Here is a 21,916-nt window from a genome sequence, read left to right on the forward strand (position 1 = left end):
ATATTATTTTTATTTTTATATATTATATTATTTATATTATATTATTATATTATACTATATTATATTTATTATAATATATAATATATACTATATTATATATTTTATATTATATATATTATATATTTTTCTCTTTTTCTAAATAATATATAAATATTTATATATTTATGGTTTCGTATATTTCTATATTACTTATATATTTAAATAATATAAAAAATTATATAATACACATATATTTATATATTTATATGTTATTGTATGTTTTATACTATATATTCTATAATATATATTATGTATATTTTATATACTATAATATATATTATTTATATTTTATATTTCCCATTTTATATTTTACATTTTATATATTATTTTTATATTTCATATATTATTTTATATTTTATATATTATTTTTATTTTTCTACATAATATGTAAATATTATTTATATATTTATGGTTTCGTATATTTCTATATTACTTATATATTTAAATAATATATAAAAGTTATATATAATACACATATATTTATATATTTATATGTTATTGTATGTTTTATACTATATATTCTATAATATATATTATGCATATTTTATACTATATATTCTATAATATATATTTTTTTATATTTTATATTTCCTATTTTATATTTTGTATTTCCTATTTTATATTTTATATTTTACATTTTATATATTATTTTTATATATTTGTATTGATATATTTTATATTTCTATAATATCTATTATATTAATATCTCCTTTTATACTTTACATAAATATATTTATATGTTTTATATTTATATAATATATAAAATATATTCCTGTTACATATCACTGCATTAATAATTAATGTATTTTAATTTGGAAATTAATTTGCTAGTTAATACATTAATTAATAATGTGGTAATGCAGTTGTGTTATATTTAATATACTATATATGATTATAATATATATAATGTATTATATATAATATATATTATATGATATAATATAGTGTATATATACACTAATATACATACATGTGTGTGTATATATACATGTATACATAGACATGCACATATATATAAATACACTGTATATTTTCATACTTCCAAAACCATTTAATTTGTAATAAGAAAGCACAAGCCAGTCAGAAAATTTTAATCATTACAATATACATATAATATACAATATATGTATAAACACATCATATTTGACAGTGCAAGAGCTCTCATGACAAGCTCTTACATCTCTGGGGTTTTGGCATCTCCAATAATTCACTGGAATTAATGTTTTTTTGGTGGTGGTGACACTCCTGCCACTTCTGCTCCTCTCTCCCCACTGAAGGTATCACTTGGCTCACTCCAGCTGTGTAACCATCCATGAGAAATCAAGCCCTCTGCTTTCTGTAACAAGAATTAAACATAAAGGTTGTTTGATTAAAGGCTTTTTTTCACACTAAAGCAACTTGCCCTCTCCCCACTTTCAAGCATCTCGTCGACAGTTACATTTTATCCCCTGGCAAACATTTTTTTCCTTAATAAAGTCATCGTTTTTCCACAATTCCTTTACCTTAACTCAGATGATAAATCCTGGTCATCCCCTGACATCCCCCTATTTTTAGTGCTACAAAAAGAATGAACGTAATTTAAGTAGATAACAAAATATCCAGAGACAATGGAAATGGCAAACAGAGCCATTTTCATCTTTTTCAAGGAAATCAACATACTAGTTATTATATTAATATGATAGTTATAATATAGTTCAATTGCTGGGAAGTGTGGCCCATCACCAGGCAAGTATAATTACAGTCTTGAGACTAGGAAAAAAGAGAGAGCAGAGTGCTAAATTCCAACCAAATTAAAAAAAAAGATACACATAAAACCCCCAAAACACTAAAGCTTCCCTTCAACATACATTTATTCAAGTCATTCAAGTTAAATTTAAGAATAAGTTGTTCACCCTGAACAATAAAACTACATTGAAAGCGCTGCTAAAATACACTGGGAGTGCCACACAGCACATAACCTCCCCCAATTATTAAGTTTATTCCACACAGCTTTTCTGACACAAAAATAAATAGGAAATTAGGTCACCTCTCCCTAAAAATTTCAGTCTTTGTTTGCTTTATTGTTATCCCCCCTCCAGTTCTTCTCCACAGAGCTGTGATGACATTCCCAGACTGCCACTGTCCTCCTTCAGCTGCCTGGAGGAAGCAAAATTTGAGAATAAAAACATAAATAAACACGAGACATGAAGCTTTTATATCTATTTCCCATTTTTTTTTTCCCCTCAAAAAAACTGGAAAGATCGAAAATCTCAAACTGGGATTAAAGAAAAAAAAAAAAAAGAAAAAGAAAGCCCAAACATTTCCAGTGTTCTGGCAGCACAGCACTAAAGTACAAACTCTTATTTTAGTGATAGGAGTAGACAGCAAAATTCCAGGACAGAGGGAAAGAGAGGAAATCCAGACATAAATCCACAAAAAGAATTTAGGCATGAATTATTTCCACTAGTTTGAGAACAGCGTGTTACAGAATAAAAAAACAAGACAGCCTATTCTGAAGGGCTCACAGTCCACCTAAAAGCAAAATGCCACTCAGGGAAAGGGTGGGGAAAATAGTTTAAATTAAAAATGTAGCATTTTTCTGTGTTTCCATCCAGCAGAAACTGTGCTCCCAACAATATTAAGTGACTAGAAAGAGTAGGAGCTACACCCTCCTCTCAAAATAACATGCAAAATGCCCCCAGCGCTTGTGCAGAGTGTGGTTTCAGTAGGAATTGCTGCGAGAAGGGGATGAAAGCTGTCAAATTTTCCAGCTCTGAAAACGCTGGAGAACTGGAGTCTCCTGGAAAAGCAGGATCACCACAGGCTGTGAGGAATAAATCAGATTTGTGGCTCTCATCCGCGCAGTATTTGGACACTCCCCGAGGACCTCAAAGGTTTCAGTGTTAACAGCAGGAAAACACACCCAAAATATTAATATTAAGCAAATATTATTATTATTATTATTATTATTATTGTTATTGAGCACATGTTAATATTTGTGAGGGTATTTTAGAGTTGCTGACTTCAAGTAATGCAGCGTGAAGGTGATCACACAGAACCTCCTGGCTACAGCAGTGTGAAACCTTATGAGTAATTATATCTTCAATATTGGATTGCAGTCATTTTAATAACTCAGTAGAACATACATTCTATGTTATATATGTCATATAGGTTTTACATATATTTTATATGTTTTATATATTACATATATATGTTATGTGTATTACATATGTATATGTTGTGTATATTACATATATAAAATACATAACACATAATAATATATCTAAAAATAATAATATACAAAACATATATATCATTATATATATGTTTTCCTATATTCTATTTATACATTATTATGTTATGTATTATATATGTATTGTGTACGTATTATGTTATGTATATATGTATTATATGTTATACATGCATTATATATATATGTTATGTATATATGTTGCATATATAAATATATAAATATATATATGAATTATATATATGTTATATATTATATATGTATTATATGTTATGCATGTATTATATATGGTATATATTATATATGTATTTGTTACATATGTATTACATACATGTTATGTATATGTTACACATGTATTATATATATTATGTTATATATTACATATGTATTATATATATTATAGTATATATTATATATGTATTATATGCTATATATGATAGATAGATAGATAGACCAATAGATAGATAGATAGATAGATAGATAGATAGATTAGATAGATAGATATTACAGAGTAAACTGATGAAGTATGAGCAGTCATTCTTCTGGACTCTTCACCACACCAAAACAACTTTTGGGGAATTTTACTATGACAGGATATATAAAAAAAACATGACAAGGAAGGAAGAACTGCTACTAGAAAAATGCAGGGAAAAAAAAAAAAAAGATGAAATTTTCTTTTGCCCGTAACCAGACATTTCAATGTATTTCCCTCCACAACCTCAGAAAACACCACTTTTTGGGGGGCGTCCACACCGCCCACAGATCCCTATCGGCACACACGCGAGAGGCCAAGTGGAAGAACCGGACAGCGTCGTACTTTCGCAGATACGTCCTTTATTTCTTTTATTTCTGCTCCTCCGGCGGCCACAGCGCTTCCCTTCCCTCACGTTTTCCCGCCTCCCGCCATGAGGGAGCGGCGCGAGGCCCCCCACCCCCCCACCCCCCCCCAACGTCCTCGCGCCGCTTTTCCCGCGCTCCGGCCCAGGCGGGAACGCAACGGCCGCCGGTGGGAGAAACCACTGCGAGGGGGACATGGGGGGGGAAGGAGGGCAAGGAGGACGGGAAGGGACCATCGTGAGGCGGGACGGGGGGAGAAACAGGCAGTGGAGGGGAGGGGGAAACTGAGGCAGCGAGGGGGGAAAGGCCGGGAAAAAGGGGATGGGGAAGGAGCTCCCCTCAGTTTCTCCTCAGCTTTCCAGCTGCGTTTAGTCTGAAGCACCACGTTAACCTGCCAGCACCCCTTCGGTGCGTCCCTTGCTGAGGGAACGTTTCCTCACTGGACGGGAGGTTGTCCAGGGATGTGGCGGAGTCACCGTCCCTGGAAGTGTCCAAAAAACCTGTGGATACCATGCTTGAGGACACGGCGTGGTGGTGGATTAATGCTGGGTTAAGGGCTGGACTCCCTGATCTTGGAGGGCTTTTCCAGCCTTAGTGATTCCAGGGCTGTCGGGGAGGGAAAAGCCCCTGCAAAATCAACCCAGCCCAAGCTCACCCGGCTAAAACCATCAATGAGAGAGCAGGATGTGAGGGAGAATAAAAAAAAAAAATAAAAAATAAGGATAACATGGATTGGGGCTGCCCCCTCCCATTTCTGCCACATCCCTTCTCCAGAATCCACCTGATACCTTTTTATTTCAGTACCACCTTATTTTGTGTCTGACCTTCCGTACGTGCAACCTGCAGCTGTTGGCAACAAGAAAATCCTCTAAAATACGTTAAGAGGACAAAAGGAACGTGTGTCTAAGGCAGGAAAAAATTCAGGGCTTCCCCAAACAGAGGAGTTTATTCAGTGTTTATTCAGGCTCTGCACACACCAGGACAATAAAACTATTCTGTGGAGACTTTGCACAATGGGTGGCAGAGAGGAAAAGCTGCTTCTGGCAAAGCAGCATCAACGGGCAGCACAGCCTCGCCTTTGTGGCACTTAGAGGATCCAGTTTCATTTATTTTTTTCCAGCAGAAAGACTCTGTTAACAATCCCAAACCTGACCAACAGCCTAAGGCGTTTTTCTTGCCAGCAAGAAAAAGTATTTGTCCCGTTGTGTGTCTTCAGCCCAGGCAAATAAAAGTATTTGTCCTGAAAAAGTATTTGTCCTGTTGTGTGTCTTCAGCCCAGGCAAATAAAAGGCACCCTCTCTTCTCCTTCACATAAATCACTTTTAAATTAGATACAATAATTAACGAGATATTCCACAGACTCACTTTACAGCAACCATAGAGTTTTAATCAATATGAGCATTTTTCACAGACAAATTCCTTTCACAGTAATGCTGAAACAGCAGCAGAATGTGCTTTGGACGGGTTTTGTTAAAAATATTCATGCAAGAGGTTGTGGTTTTTGGGGGTTTTTTTGGTCAAAATGGGAGGGGACCTGGGCACCTCTCTCATCACGCCCTTGTGTAATGGATTTATTGTAATACAAAAATAGAAAGGGCTCCTGTAAATCACTGCAGGTTGACAGGGATAGGAGGCACGGAGCCGGTTGGCTTTGGACGCAAAGAGAAACATGCTGACTGCAGGAGCAAGGAAAATTGGGAAGGCAGAAGAGTGTTGGGGGCCAGAAAAAAAGTGAAGCAAAGAAATGCCAACTTAAAATCAAGGTCTGAAATGTGAAGTACAAGGCATTCCTCTTCCTGAACACAATTCCAGCGGTGGGGAGAAACACCCACACAATCAGCGAGTTTAAGAAGCTCAATGCAAGGAGTAATTTGCAGTAAAAACTTTTAGCCTGAGAATACGTAAGAGCAGCATGATCTCCACTCAAAAAAAAACCAAAAAAACAAAAATCATCATAATACCACAAAATGGTTATTCTGAACTGAAACATTCAGTGCGTGGAACAGGGAATCCCCTGCTCCCATCGCTCACTTCGGTGGGAACACGCCCCACATCCTCCACGGAGCACAGTCTGATGGAGGGTCAGACTCAAAATCCATCCAACAACACGTGGCAACCCCTAAATAAACAGGGATTACCCTCAGGAAAAAGTGCACTTCCCTGTGTATCTCTCTCCACAACACCCAGTGGACGATCTGAGCTCACAGCTTTGGGTTCCCGATTTGAGGGGACCCAGTGTGAGTTCAGTCCCGACTCGAGGCATCCTGTGACACCCCTCCATCAAACACCACAAACACCAGCCGAAGGCCAAACTTCTCCCATGGAATAAGATCCTCCAGCAGGCAAGTGGCGGCTCCTCACCTACTTAGCAGCAGTTTTCGGCCACCACTCGGGCGTGTTTGCGCTGAGCTTCACTTTATCCCCTCCCAGGTCGACGCAGAGCGGCTCGTTTATGTGAGCCAACCTCAGCAGAGCTATCCCGAGGTCACCTCCTCCCGCCCGGAACTTCCCGGCCGGCTTTCCCGACTCGGTGAGGATCTCGGCACCCTCGGGAACGCCGTCTTTGGGAAGAGGAGCTGAGAAGGAGACGGGGAGCAGGCGCTTGCGGATGACGCCCATGTGGTGTGTCCTGGCCGTCAGCTCCTGCCCGATGTAACAGCCCTTGGTGAAGCTGATGCCGTTCATGTAGGCCAGGTTGGACTCCAGAGGGAGGGCGACTCCAGGAGGGAGATCCTTCACACCTTCAGGAATTCCTGGGAAAAGAGTAAAGCCAAGAGGTAAAAACTCCTCCATAAGGTTTGTGCCCCAAGTGCCTTAAATTGTTTGAGTCGTTAGCAACTTATTTTCCAAAAGCAGATGGACTCTGATTTAAGCACAGAACCATCACCTTTCACTCTGCCAATTAATTTAATCCACCATCAGCCTGGACACCATAAAATCAAAGGCACTGGGACTCCCAGCAGTGAGTTTCCTCTCAAATCAAACATCTTCCCCTTGGCCTCTGAGTTAACTCAGCAAAAACACCCTCGAATTTTTAGGAAGGTAAGTCTGGGTGTTCCCTTTTCCTTCCTTAGCAACGAGCAAAACACACGGCCTGTGTGTGACCCCAAAATAACCAAAATTGCTCAAACCACAGAAGCTTCTAAGAAAATGACTAATCCTGGTTTTCTTTCAGCATTCCTGACCAATCCCCATCATCTGAGTAACAGAAAACCCAAATATTACTTCTGTCACCAGAGGGAATTCTAAGCACCAGAGAACTTTTTTACTCAAAGCAGCAACTAATACCTTTATTTATTAACAAATTAAACACATTTCTTATTCCTGTCTTATCTCAGCACACGGACTCCCAAAATCCAGAGCCACAGAGTGCAAAACAGGACTCTCCTTTACCTTGCTTATACCTGTGCCTGTGGTAATCCTGAACGTCTCCAACTTCAATCCCAGGGATAATCTCCGACAGATTTGCTCCTTTCTTTGTGATCAGTCTCCAGCCCATGACTCCTGCCCTGGGGTCAGGAGTCAAGAGCACAGCCTGGCCTGCACATTTCGGGAGGGAGCTGGAGGCGTCTCCAGCCTGTTCCCCAGGGATGACAGCCCACAGGGAGAGGTCAGGGCAGGGGGAGATGTCGACTTTCCTGCGGATCTTGTACAGTTTCAGGTGTTTCTGGAAGGGCTCCAGGACGTTGCTGTCGCACTCCAGCAGGATGTGAGGCTCCTCTCCCGCGCTCCCGTGGAGCCTAAAAAAAGTAACACCTGCAAGGTCAGGAAAACAAACCCCCACAGCAGCGGGAGCCAAAACGCTTTGTCTGGATCCTGGTGCGAATCCAGAAGTCTGGGCAGCTTCATGGAAGGCTGCTGGCACGCATGGAGCAGGAAATACCTGATGTTTTCCAGCCTTCGGTTGTACTCTTTCCCAGCAAACACTGCCCTCAGCTCTCCCAGGGACAGGAACAGGGTGTGAGGAATTCTCCACCCCTTCCCTAAAGTGAGGGGAATTTCAGCAGGGGGAGAAGCCACGTTCAGCTGTGCCTTCCACTGGCACAGAATCCCAGAACAGTTTGGGTTGGAAGGGGCAATAAAGATGATCCAGTTCCACTTCCCATCACTACTTCTGACTGCATTGACTGGAGAATGTTTCCAAGTATTGTAGAATCCTAGAATGGTTTGGGTTGGAAGGGGCCTTAATGATCATCCAGTCCCACCCCCTGCCATGGGCAGGGACACCTTCCACTAGCCCAGGTTGCTCCAAGCCCCGTCCAACCTGGCCTTGGACACTTCCAGGGATCCAGGGGCAGCCACAGCTTCTCTGGGAAATCCATTCCAGTCCCTCCCCACTCTCATACCCAAGAATTTCTTCCTAATATCTCATCTAAATCTCTCCTCAGTCACTTTGAAACAATTCTCCCCTTATCCAGTCCCTCCATCCCTTGTCCCCAGTCCCTCTCCAGCTCTCCTGGAGCCCTTTATGCCCTGCAAGGGGCTCTCAGCTCTCCCTGGATCCTTCTCTTCTCCAGGTGAACCCCCCCCAGCTCTCCCAGCCTGGCTCCAGAGCAGAGGGGCTCCAGCCCTCCGAGCATCCCCGTGGCCTCCTCTGGACCTGCTCCAGCAGCTTATCCTGTGCCTGGGTGGCCCCAGACCTGGATGCAGCTTTCCATACTCCATGTGGGGAGTCCACATCCCCAGGTGGTATCCCCACGGCCATCACACTTCCCTGCCGGGGCAACCCGCAGAGGCTGCAGCAAGTCAGTAAAACCACTCTGAATAAGCGCTTTACTGCGCTTCTCTTTATAAGCCAGCAATGCCGCGTGTCTGGCACGGGCGGTAACAGGAACCAGGAACCACGCCCGTGCCTGGATTTGTCTCCTCTCCCCCCGCCGCCCCGCAATGGTCTCGCCCAGCTCCCCCCCCTCCGCGGCCCCGCATGGTCTCACCTGTACAGGATGACGTCATACAGGCAGCGGCCCTGCACGTTCAGCGCGTGCGCGTACAGCGCGGGGGGGGCCCCGGCCACCGCCGCCGCCAGCTGCGTGACGTCATTGGTGAGCAGCCCCTGCAGGAACACGGCGGCCTCGGCGCCGCGCACGCCCAGCAGCGCTCGGCCCGGCGGGAAGCAGGCGGCGGCCGCGTCCCGCCGGCCCCGGCACAGGCGGCGCAGCCCCGGCGCCGTTACCGCCCTCACCAACATGGCGGCACCGTCAGAGGGTCCTGCCGCCGCCGCCGCCCGCCGCCGCCGCCATCTTGTGTGTGTCCCGGGGGAGGGCGACACCTGCCGGCGGGATGGGGGTCGCACCGCTGGTCACGCCCCCGCCCACAAATACCACGCCCCCTCCCTGCTCTCTCCCCTCACAAGGGCTCGGCCGTTTGGCCACGCCCCCAGCCCGATGGCCACGCCCCCTCCATTGAACTCAACGGCCTCTCTGGCCACGCCCCCGCCGATGGCCACGCCCTCCCGGCTCAGTCTCCTCCCTGACGCCACGCCCCCTCTCCCATGGCCACGCCCCCCGGGCGATCCCGATCGGGACGGGGCGACCAACGGGATCCTGAGGATGGAATTTGGGGACCCCCTCCCGCTGCTCCCCGGGTTCCCCGGCTATGGAGGGAGCGAGGGGAACACCTAAATCGCTCGCACCTCCCGCGGTTTGGTTGTGGGAGTGCCCGAGGGCTGCCCAGCCCGGCTGCTCCCCCTTAGTCGTTACAGAATCACAAATCATTGAGGTTGGAAAAGACCCCTGAGATCATCGAGTCCAACTTGTGACCGATCACCACCCTGTCAACCAGACCATAGGACTGAGTGCCATGCCGAATGTTTCCTTAAACGCCTCCACTCCTTCTCCTGCCGAGCCTAAAATCCCCTAAAAGCCACATGGACCCATTCTCTTCCAGGGACATTTTGGCTAACCTGCTGGAAAACTCCAAAGGTCCCTGTTTTCCACTGTTTTAATTCTCCCCTACTTCTGTTTCTGCAGGACCCACCAACTGCCCCCCTCCTCCTTTAACACTCTTGGAAAAACTTGTCAGCAGCTCTGTCTCAGAGTAAATTTTAATGTTTAGCAGTGGGAATTCTACTAAGCATTGCACTGAAATAAACCCATGGAATTATGGAATAATTGGGTTAGAAGGGACCTTTAAAGGTTATATAGCCTAAGCCCCCTGCAACAAGCAGGGACACCTTCAATCCCTCAGGTTGCTCAGAGCCCCAGCCCAACCTGACCTGGAATGTTTCCAGGGATGGGAAATCCCTGGTTAAAATCCTGCTGTTAAAATCACGGAGCTGAAGGTGCTGTTTTGCTCCCTTCTTGAATATTCCCTGGCGCTCTGGGAAGTGGAGTCTGAAGGGCCCGGATAGCCCCGGGTTTGGCTGCAGCTCTTTCTGCTGGAATTCATCCCACAGTCCAAGGAATAGCTGTGAGTCACCCCTGTCATTTGTAATTCCCATTCTGCAGTGGCTGCAGTTGGGTTTCAGGCCATCCAGCCCCTCCTGCTGCCCCCACCAGCAATGAGCAGCTCTGCAGGGAGCGGGGTGGTCGCCTGCTAAAACCACCAGGACCGGTGCCAAGCCCCTAAAACCCACGGATCCCAAAACCCTGAGCAGAGGGATCCGTTTTCCAGGAGCTGGGGATGCAGAGTGTGTTCCTCCAGCTGGCCCTGGGGTGGGACTGGACTCTCCCTGCATGTCCTGGGTGTGATAACCTTATCACACACCCCTGTGTGGGGGGGACAGATCAGCTCCTGGTGGTGCCAGGAGGTACAGAGTGTTCCATTCGGGGTTGGCCCTGCTTGGAGGTGACACTTGTCAGGCACAGGCAGAGCAGGTGGGGAAATAAAGACTGGCACAGATGTGATTTGAGGTGACCTTGGCACGTGGACGAGCTCTGCCCTCCCCCTGGCATGTGTTGGGTGTCAGAAACGGGGCTGAGGAAACCTCAGCCTGGCCTGAAACCATCTGGAGATGCAGGGAGCTGGTGCCCAGTGGGGTTTTCTCCTCTCCCTGGAAATGGGAATGTGCCAGGAGCAAGAGCTGTGTTTGCTTTTTAGAGGCCCAGGAGAAGGGGAAAACTCACATATCTGGAAGCACAGCTGGGCTGAAGCTCCAGAGTCCAACGTGGGCTCACAGCTGGATCCAGCTTTGGCTCTTCTTTGCCGGTGCCACATCCCTGCTGCACCCACCAAGTCCCATGGCCACTCCATGGGAAGCCCTTGGCCATCTCCATGCATTCCCATGCTGCTTCCCAACCATCACACAGGTTGTATCAAACCCCACGTAGGTATTTGCAAAGGCAGTAAGTTAAATAAAATCAAAAATGGAAAAGAATCAGGCGGCCAGTTCAAGCTTTCATTTGCTTTTCCCTCTCCCATACTTTTATTCACTTTTCTCTGGGTTTTCTTTTCTTTTATCACAGAGTTATGCAGCCAGTAAAGTCATATTTAAACATTTCAGTGTCAGAAACTACAGCTCTGCCAGTTTAGTGCATTAAATCAGCTCAGGGGATGGTTTGAGACAAGTCATGGCATGGTTGAGACCTGCAAAGCCCTTGGGAGGTTTGTGCCAGCCCTCACTGAATGGGTGTCTGTCCTCACTAAAATCAGGGGACCTGAAACCTTGTTGGAGGGACAACACAGCTCCCAGAGCTTCCATGACATGAATTTCTACTGGAAGGTGGGGAATTCTAGTGGAAAGTGTCCCTCCCCATGGCAGGTGGTTTAGAATGAGATGATCTTTAAGATCCCTTCCAACCCAAACCATCCTGGGATTCTGTGATAATTCAGCAGACACTTGGTGATTCTTCCCCATCACTCCTGCTGTTTGGATGAACTTACACTGACTTTAAACCCCACTGGCACAGCTGGACCCATCTCCAGCGGGATCAAATCCTCCTGCCTTTCCTCATGGGAACATTATTGCCCTTGGCTGATGCTCTCCCACAGGATTAGTACTGTGGCACTGAGTAATGCCCTCTCCCTCTCTGGAATCTGTGTTTGGAGCAGAGGTTGGATCTGTGCTTCATTTCACTCTGAAATGTTTTTGTAAACTGGATCCCATCAGCTGTGCCCAAGAAGTGCCTGTTCTCCCCACGGATTCCAAGTGGGCCTTGGGAACCAGATCCATGCAGGCATCTCCTGGTGCTGGAGATTAGTCTCTCCTCTGTGCCTAAGGCTCTCCATGACACAGAATCACAGAACATTCTCAGTTGGAAGGGACCCATGGAAGCTACAACTCCCTCTTATCCATGAATCTGCCTACACATCAGCCTGATGGATCATCCCCCACCAGCCTTGTCACTCCTGAAGGTGTTTTTGGAAGGAGAGCCAGTGGCACAGGGTGACAAGGCACAGCATCCCTGGCTAAGCTCTATCCCAAAGGGAAAATCCCCCCTTGGTGGAACACCTCTCATCCAGGCAGGTGTGTTGGGGCAACTTGGAAATCCTCACAGATAAGAGGATGGTGACAAGGGACAAAGACTCTCTCTCTGTTCCTCACGAGCTCCTGGCAGTCCCTTGTTCCATCAGCTGTCCACTCTGCTCTCCCACTGCCCAAACCCCTGTGGCAGCAGGACAGCCTGAGGCTCCCACTTGTGAGGGCTCATCCTTGGCATTTATTTACTCATCCACAACTCCTCCACCAGCAGAAATCAGGGATAACCACTGCATTAACCCTGGGGGGTTAATTAACCCTGGGGTTAATGCTGGTATAATAAACTCATTTTCTCCAGCTTTTTCTCAGGGTGTTGAGCACAAACCCTCATCCCCAAACCCACATGAGCTGCAATTATTCATCCCAAACCCTATTTAATAAATATTCCCCAAGCTGTGCTCTGGAACATCAGTCACAGGCAGCCAGCAGGACATGGGGCTGTGGTGAACCACGGCAGCACTTCTGGCTCTGGGATAACATCTCACAGTGCTGGAGAGGGAAACATGGATTGTGGCTGGCCTGGGCAATGCAAAGACCAGTGATTATAGAGGGAAATTGCAAGGACAACAGGCAGGATGCAGAAATAAAGCAGGAATAAAGTGGCAGCTGAGTTTGCAGGGAGTGAGACAAAGGGGCTGTTCTGAAAGGAGGGTTAGTCTTTTCTCCCGGGTAACAAGTGATAGGATAAGAGGGAATGGCCTCAAGTTGCACCAGGGGAAGTTCAGGTTGGATATTAGGGAAAATCTCGTCACTGAAAGGGTGGTCAGGCATTGGATCAGGCTGCCCAGGGAAGTGGTGGAACCACCATCCCTGGAAATGTTTAAAAAACATGTGGGTGTGGTGCCTGGGGACATGGTTTAGTGGTGGATCTGGCAGTGCTGGGTTAGTGGTTGAACTCAGTGATCTTAGAGGGCTTTTCCAGCCCTAATGATTCCACGTTAATGGGACTGAGGATGAAGGTAACGTTGTTGTTGGCATTTCCCTGGTTTGGAGGACACCTTGTTCTTTAGCAAAGGTCTCCTTTATTTGGGGTGTTTTAGCCTAAAATGCTTCTGACTATTGCCCCCCCCCGTGGGCCTGTCAGAGGATCCTGCTCTCAGAATCACAGAATGGTTTGGCTTGGAAGGGGCTTTAGAGATCATCCAGTTCCAACCCCCTGCCATGGGCAGGGACACTTTTCCCTACACCAGATTTCTCCACGCCTCATCCAGCCTGGCCTTGGCTCTCCTCTCTCTTGGTGGAACCACATCCTGCTCATACCAAAGAATTTGTCAACACAGCTCAAATTCCAGAGAAGCAGGAACAAAAACAGGAAGAAAATGCATGTTTGTGTCCGGAAATTTTTTTCCTGAAGACTTTTTGGACAGAGGTTGCCCGTGATTTAACAGAAAGAGCAAAGACCGAGCCTGTGTGGAAAGTCAGGCTCTCTCACAAGTGCTTTCCCATTGTTTGCTCAGCCTGAATCATCAGTTTCTCCCAGATTCTCCCAAGTTTTCTTGCTTTTGGGAGCGCAGGCTTTCCTCAGCAGTTTGAGCTCCGTGCCTGAAGGAACTGCAGGCAGTGATTCATCAGGGAGACAACGCATCCCAAACAACTAGAAGGTCAACTGCTTCTTAAGGCAAAACTATTTTGCAATGATTTATAGCCATATCAGGGGAAAAAAGAGCTCCTCCATGGCTAAAACAGGCAAATAATGGATTGAGAACAACTTCTCCTCAGCACTCGAGAGCCCTGCTCAAGGAAACATCACACGCTTTGCATAACGTAACAAAATGTAAGTTTTATTCCATATTATTAGTAATGGATGTGGAAACAACCAGTTGAAGAGCTGGAGTGATGTCTCCTTCTCCTTTGACCAGTGTTTAATATTCTAACTACAGTCCAAGATGTAATAACATTTACACTGAAAAATACTTACAGATTCAACCTCATACTCCAAAAATTTCTAGTACAAATACAGTTAGTACATAATAATAATAATAAAAAAAAATAACAACAACAACAATAAAAATAACAATCCCAGACGCTTTGTAACAGCACAGACTGGTTATGGCCTTGAGTTAAGTTCAAGTATTTCCCAGTGGAATGCAATGCAAGCAAGAAGGTAATCTGGCTTTTACTTGGGACATTCCTGGCCCTGAATGGTAAGAAGAGAAATATAAGTGTGGGCACTTCATCTGACCAAGTTTAGCAAGAGAGTCAACATTTACAATTAGTTCAGCTGCAGAGCCAAACCTGCCTCGTGTGTGAACAACACTGCAAACTGTAAAAAAGGAAAGCAAAGCACTAATTGTACTATTGGCATTTCTTCCATGGCTGATGCTCCGTGGTTTAACTGAAATTCCTTGAGCTGCTGGTTGGGTTTGGAATGATTCTGATGGGGATTTTGCTCGTGGTTATGCATATTTTGCCTGTCTGTCCTTTTCCTTCCCCAGCTGACACGAATAAAGTTGCTCCTCCCCCAAAAGAAGTCATTCCTGCAGAGTCATTAATGCCTTCGTGGCAGTGACTCAGTGGGAAGAGGCAATATCCTAGAGGATTTAGAGGTCACTGAGTGGAGGAGGAAGGGGGAAAGTGAGCAACGCAGTATACAGAGTAATAAAAATAATAATAATAATAATCTTTTCTGTTTCTAGGGCTGTCTGACTTGTGCTGGCTCAGATGGGATCTGGGAGAACCAGGATCCCTCCTCCCCAGGCTTAGAGGAGCCAGTGGTGCCCTCCAGGCTGGCTGGGACCTGTAGGAAACTCTGCATCTCTCCCAGACAGCTCATGACACAGGAGCACTCCTGCTGGGAATGTGCCCTCGTGCTTCAATCCCTGCCAAAACACTTGGAAAACACGGGAAAGCAGCGTTGGAAGGGATGTTATGCAGGGAAGCACCTCAGGGCTGGCAGATGAGCGGGGCTGGCTGAGGGAGGGTGCAGGGAATGGGTACCCCGTGTCCCTAAGCAAGGGGGGGTGTATTGATCACCCAACAGTCTGCCCTGGCTCTGGCACTCATCAATACTGCAATTATTGACTCTGCCCATGGAAAACTGCGTGTGAGTGTTCAGTGTGCTGGTGACACCAGCAGGGAGGGGGCTGTGAACCCGCTGCAGGACCCACAGGTCACCCAGAACCCCAGGACTGTGGTGGGACAGTAAAAAAAAGCAGTTGGAAGGAGGGCAGGAGGGTCCAAAAAGTACAACCACACATCTGGAGAGGGGAGCAATCCCCATGCCTGCAGAGGATGGGGTTTTGGGGAGGACCAGGGTGGCAGATGGATGCGTGGAGAGGAGAGGGAAGGTGGCCCCAGGACTGGCACTGCCACACCACTGGGAAGATGTGGAATGGCTGGTGTTGGTTCAAAGACACCAGGGAAAACCACACTAGAAAAACAGCCCTTGGAGAAAGGTTGATGAGGCTGGAGTTGTTTGGCTTAAAGCAGATTTGAGGACGGAAACAATCTTCAAACACCCAAAATATGCAGATGTTAAAAGCATGAGACATTCTCCATTGCTGAGAGGAGGAGACACCAGGGGTTGCTGTGAGGAGGGTTCATGTTATCCATTAAGGAGTCATTTGATGGTGGCAAGTTGGCAAGAAGATCCATGGTCCTTTTCTAACCCTGCTGCTCCAAGTGTCTCTGAACCTACAGCCACAAAGCCCTGGAATCTCCTCCCATCAGGCACTGACCCCCTGTATCACTGAGGCAGGTAAACCTGCCCTGTAAGAGTGGGTTTGATGAGTTGATCAGGTCTCTGTGACCAGGTTTGGGGTTTTTTGGCTTAAAATCTGTGCCCTGCTTTCCCCACAGCGAGACATTTGCCAGGATTGTTTCCTGAAGGAAGAGCAAGGGATGCACATTCCCATCCCTTGGTGACTCAGCGGTGAACCTGCAGGTCAGCAGGAGCTGAGGGGAACATCTGAGTCACTGGGAAATGCTCAGGTCACATCTGGGGCTCAGGAAGATGTCACTGGTATGGGCAGGACAAATCCAAAATCCAGATTCCTGCACAGGGCAGCACTTCCCAGCGTTGTGTGGGAAGGACGAGTTTACCCAGGGCTGCTCATCCAAAAGGAATCAGAAGAACCCAGGCAGCATCCAACCATGGATCTCCTCAGAGCTTCCATCATTCCTTTGGGATCGTGACTTTAAATACACACTGTTTCCCATGGGACACAGGGCTGGGAATAAAAGAGAAGTCACACTGATGTGGAGGACAACCTTGTGCCCTGTAATGACTAGGGAGAGATTTCCACCCAGGAGCACCCCTCTCTCCTTCCCAGCAGCCTGGGCTGTGGACGTGCAGGCATTTAGGACAGGGGACAGCAGCCCTGTCAGCATCCAGCCTCTCCTGCTCTGCCCAGCACACCCCCAGCCAGGAGAGAACACAAGGACAAACAGCACAGTTGGATATGTTTGTCTCCCCACCACCGTGGTGTGAACTTTCTGAGCCTTTCCTGCAAAATTCCCAGCAGAAAGGGATGGATGTGTGCTACTGCCACGGCTGGGGGGATGTGCTGATCCTCCTCCTCCATGCATTTTGGAGGGGAAGATCTCCAGCAGTGAGAGCAAACAGCATTCCAGGCATTTTACCAATGCCTTCAGCAGGACCAGGAACAAGCCTGGAAGTCTTCCCCAGGCTGTTACACAAAGCCACACTGACTATTTGCAGCTGGATACCTTGTAGGGTGTTTCTTTGCTTCCTTTTTAATTCCACTTTTTGTTCTCTAAAGGCATAGAGCAGCTCAGCTGAGGTTCCCAGGAGATGAAGGGCACATCCAAATTTTCTGCCTGTTCCTCAGAACAGCCAAAGGGCCTGGACACAACAGGCATCCTCAAGGCCTTCAGGGACTGATCTCAAGGACATGATAGTGATGCCCAGCAAGAAATTCTGTAAATCCAATGGAGAAAAAAGTACTGGTCCAGGGACCTGGATGTGACTTTGGGTGGCTGGCACAGCCCTGAGGGAGCAGCTCAGCACAGGGACAGTGCTGTGTTAGGGAGGATTGACTTCTTTTGTGTTAGGCTTGATCTTGAAGGCTCTGCCTATTTGGGTTCTCCATGGTGAGGAATCAGCCATGGGACTATTGGGAGGTTGTGAGAGCATCTGCCAAGCCACAGGTATCTTGGGAACATCTCAGGGATCAGACCCCCTCTGGTAGAGTTGGGCAGCTCCAGCCTCTGCCACTTGGCAGGAGATGCTCCCTGTGCTCTCAGTGATGAGCTTTTCTTTCTGTAGGGGAAAAAAGCCACAGCCCCAGAGCTGTGCAGGAGACGTGGGATGGAACCACCCTGACAAAGCACATCTCAGCACCAGGAGGAGCCTTGGAGCTCAGCAGCTTTCAACATGCCCCCAGAGTACTGCAAGTGCAGAAAAACCACCCTAAAAACAAGCCAAGCTGAAAAAAACACCCCACAAACTGAGGAAAAACTTCCTGCTGCCATCCTGGTCCTGTCCCCACCGAAGCCAGACCTCCTGCAAAGCCCCTCAAGGAAGTGTGGGAAAGCTCCCCATGGCCCAGGTGAGGCTGGAGGCTGAAAGCCCAACAACTGCTCCAGGATGAGATCAGCCCCAGCCCTGGAGCAGCTGGGTTTTCCCAGAGGAGGTGGAAGGCTGTAAAATGACCAGAGGGTTGATATTACATTTACATATATCTCTCTATGTCTATATTCACACACACATGTTCATATGTGTCTGTATATACACGTACAGGTACACACACACACACCATAGACACACTATGCATAGATCTGCCTTCTGCCACTATTTATAAGGGTTTGATTCATCAGAAAAACAAACTTACCACCAGAGATCTTCCTTGATTCATCAAAAAAACCCCAGATTTGCCGACTGAGATCTTCCTTGATTAATCAGAAAAACCAAATTTGCTGATGCCAACCTTCCAACCTCTACTTAAACTCAGCAAACAAAGAAGCCTAAACCCTCTACTCTTTTTGTTTTCCTGGTTGCATAAAGGCACTTTCTGATGATGTGAAGCAGCAGTTTGTTAAAAAAACCTCTGTAACTGCAAGGATTCCCATCACATCTGTAGCAAGGGCTACACAGGCACCGGTAGGATGCAGTGTCACTGCTCGCTCCTGCTCCGGAGGGTCGGAGCAGATCTGCTTTTTGCTTCGATGCAGAGGAATAAAAGCTGAAACCTTCAGTGCTGGGCTGTTCTTAGGGCTCTCTGAGTGAGACAGTCGCCGTGTTCCCGCCCCATAACCTGATGGGGGTGCCAGCCCCTGGCCTGCAGCATCCAACAGCATCTTCATGATGCCCTGCAAGAGCACCCGCCAATCCAGGCAGGACGCCGTGTCGTGAAGGTCCGTGCAATACGTCAGTTGTCCTCATATCAGGGGATCGGAAATTAATTTGATTAAGGGTATTTAGTAATTAAATGCCGCCTGACCTGCAGCCCTCAAGCCTTGCCGTGCAGGAAGGCGGCTGCTCGTGCCAGCCTGACCTCCCTCCTGAGCCACCGGCAGCTCCACGTCCCACCACAGCGCATTGTCCATCCCTGCTGGGGGCTCTGGTGGTGGCCAAAGGGGTGGGAGGTGCAGGGGGGTTGCTGTTACTCACTGGAGGTTCCCAGCTGGAGAACACGTTGGAAACAGGGAAGAAATGTCTTTTGTTAACACCTTGGAAGACAGCACTAAACTGGTCTGAAATTCCTTCTCTCTCTCTCGACTTCCAGACAAAAACTGTGCCTGTGCCCAGCGAAACGAACGCAAGGTAACGCCAAAAACCAGAGACAAACCAAAATAAACCCCCCCACTTATGCTGCCCCCTCACCTCTTCCACAAAGTTATATCCACACAGACGTCTTCCCATCCTTACTGCTGGAGCTCCCCTTCTCCAAGGAGGCCTTGGGTTTAGCACCTTGTTTCTCCTGGGCGGTGTTGGCCCTGTTCTGCTCCACCACCGTGCCCCCCGAGGCGGGACTGCTGGTCCTGGAGGGCTGGGTGTTGGCCTGGGTGCTGCTGTAGCTCTGGAACGCGATGTCCAACTGCTCCTGGGCCACCCGCAGGTGCTTGTGGAGGGTGGACAAATCCGCCGGGAGGTTCTCATCCGGGCTGGTGCACTGCTGCTCCTGGGCCACGTTGGCCAAGTTCTGCTCGTGGGCCATCAGGCTGTTGGGGATCTTGGTGGACTTCTCCGACTTCACCACCAGGTTGTACTCGGGGGGGCAGGAGATGTTCTTTGGGTAGGCGTAGTTGTAGGGCGGCTGCCTGAAGCTGTTGATTTTCCGGTTGCGGATGGCGTCGCGGATGGTCCCGAAGCCCAGGTGGAACATCTCACACATGTTCAGCAGCAGGCACAGGCAGCTCACCACGTACATCACCAGGAGGAAGATGGTCTTCTCCGTCGGCCGGGACACGAAGCAGTCCACGGTGTGAGGGCAGGGCACCCTGTTGCAGACGTAATACGCCTCCACCTCGAAGCCATAGAGCAAATACTGCCCTATCAAAAAGCAAACCTCGAAGGAAGCCCTGGTGAGCAGCTGGAAGACGTAGATCTTCATCAGTCCCTCCTGCTGGATGCGCCTCCTCCCGTCGTGCTTCTGCGGCTCCTTGCACTTGGGCTTGGCTTTGGCCTTCTCGTGCTCCGCCGCGTCGTCCGAGATCATGGGCTCCTCCTCGTCGGCCTCCATCGCGTCCTCCATGTTGCGCACGGCCTGCCAGTTCAGGGCAAACTGCTTCTTCTTCTTGAACCCCTTGAACTTCTTCTCCTCCTCGGCCGAGCGGGCGATCCTGTGGATGGCGTAGCCCAGGTACATGACGGAAGGGGTGGAGATCACGATGATCTGGAAGACCCAGAACCTGACGTGCGACAGCGGCGCGAAGGCGTCGTAGCAGACGTTGTCGCAGCCCGGCTGCTTCGTGTTGCAGGTGAACTTGCTCTGCTCATCGGAGTAGATGGACTCGCCCCCCACCGCGGTCAGGACGATGCGGAACACGATGAGCACGGTGAGCCAGACCTTCCCCACGAAGGTGGAGTGATTGTGAATCTCTTCTAGCAGGCGGGTGAGGAAGCTCCAGCTCATGTTGGTCATAAGGGCTACTCAGTTATAACCTGCAGGAATAAAAACCACGGTTTTGTGAGGTCACGTCTTGTGTCAGCCACGGGGCGGCCAGAAGGAGCAGGGCAGGGATTGTCCCCCCTGTGCTGGGCACTGGTGAGGCCACACCTCAAATCCTGGGGGCAGTTTTGGGCCCCTCATGACAAGAAAGACATTGAGGGGCTGGAGCGTATCCAGGGAAGGGGCTGGAGCACCAGGAATGGCTGAGGGAGCTGGGGGGGCTCAGCCTGGAGAAAAGGAGGCTCAGGGGGGACCTTCTCCCTCCCTACAACTCCCTGAGAGGAGCGGGGAGCAAGATGGGGGTCGGGCTCTTCTCCCAGATAACAAGTGGAAAGGACAAGAGGAAATTGCCTCAATTTGCCCCAGGGGCAGTGTTCCACTCCAGATTTTAAGCCATAAGCTGCCCAGAGAGGTTACATTTTATTAAAGACTTTTTAAAAGCCCTTTGGTTTCCTATAACCTCAAATTAGGCTCTGGACAAAGAGTCACACGCTCTTCTCCAAGAGAAGTTCTTTTAATTTAGCGAGGAAAAAACAAGATATTTTGGCAAAAGGTTTTACAGGAGGAAAATACAACCAAGAAAAAAATATTTCTTTTCCAACCTAAATGATTCTGTGGGATAAACTCACTCGCACAACATGGGTTCAAGGGCCTGAGCTGAAAGCAGGAGCAGAGGGTGCTGCCCACATCACAGAGACTTGCACTGCTGCAATACCCTTCATTAGCAAACCCAGAGAAATGCAAAGAATCAGTGAAAGAATGGGAATATTTATGTTTACAGGCCGATGGCCCTTTTAAGTCCCTTTTGAAAAAACAAAACAAAACTTTAATCAAATGCAGATTGTTTCAAAAATAAACCTTGAAAAAGCTTTCAAGAGAAACCCGTGTATTTATTAGAAGACCTGGACAGCTGGGGAGGAAGAGCTTGTAATAACCATTCTGTGTTTAGCTTAACTTGAAGTGGGACCTCAGCCCAAGCTCCTTGGGTGACCCCAGGCATCACTAAAGACAGGAGGCTTTTTACTGCTTGACTGGCACAGCCCTGACAGATGCCTGGAGGTGAGAGTGACAGGGAAAATATCACAGTCCTAGAGAGCACTGGAAGGAGAGAAGAGAGAGGGAAGAGAGAGGGAAGAGAGAGGGAAGAGAGAGGGAAGAGAGAGGGAAGAGAGAGGGAAGAGAGAGGGAAGAGAGAGGGAAGAGAGAGGGAAGAGAGAGGGAAGAGAGAGGGAAGAGAGAGGGAAGAGAGAGGGAAGAGAAGGGGCTGTTGTCCACGTGTGGAAAGAGTGTTGACATCAAACCTAACCCTCCATGCTGGGTGAG

At 47.5% G+C, this 21,916-nt stretch overlaps 2 protein-coding genes across 4 annotated transcripts in view; both read right to left on the reverse strand.

Annotated features, from left to right (window-relative positions):
• Positions 1–5,032: 5,032 nt before the first annotated feature.
• Positions 5,033–9,343, reverse strand: IBA57 (iron-sulfur cluster assembly factor IBA57). The gene is made up of 3 exons (XM_051768403.1): positions 9,040–9,343; positions 7,499–7,845; positions 5,033–6,858 (listed from the first exon to the last, which is right to left on the reverse strand). Exons 1-3 carry the CDS (start codon positions 9,291–9,293, stop codon positions 6,467–6,469), a joined length of 993 nt encoding a protein of 330 aa, XP_051624363.1. The 5' UTR covers positions 9,294–9,343; the 3' UTR covers positions 5,033–6,466.
• Positions 9,344–14,281: 4,938 nt separating this feature from the next.
• Positions 14,282–21,916, reverse strand: part of GJC2 (gap junction protein gamma 2) — a 37,439-nt gene continuing 29,804 nt past the window's right edge. For all 3 annotated transcript variants that reach the window (XM_051768400.1, XM_051768399.1, XM_051768401.1), the window contains one exon: positions 14,282–20,586. In XM_051768400.1, coding sequence (XP_051624360.1) covers positions 19,319–20,566 — 1,248 coding nt within the window. In that variant the 5' untranslated portion in view covers positions 20,567–20,586 and the 3' untranslated portion in view covers positions 14,282–19,318. The remainder of the gene's footprint in view (positions 20,587–21,916) is intronic.

Source organism: Manacus candei, unplaced genomic scaffold (assembly GCF_025592945.1).
Source record: "Manacus candei isolate 608988 ecotype Guabito, Panama unplaced genomic scaffold, ASM2559294v1 h1tg000094l, whole genome shotgun sequence".
Lineage (NCBI taxonomy): Eukaryota > Metazoa > Chordata > Aves > Passeriformes > Pipridae > Manacus > Manacus candei.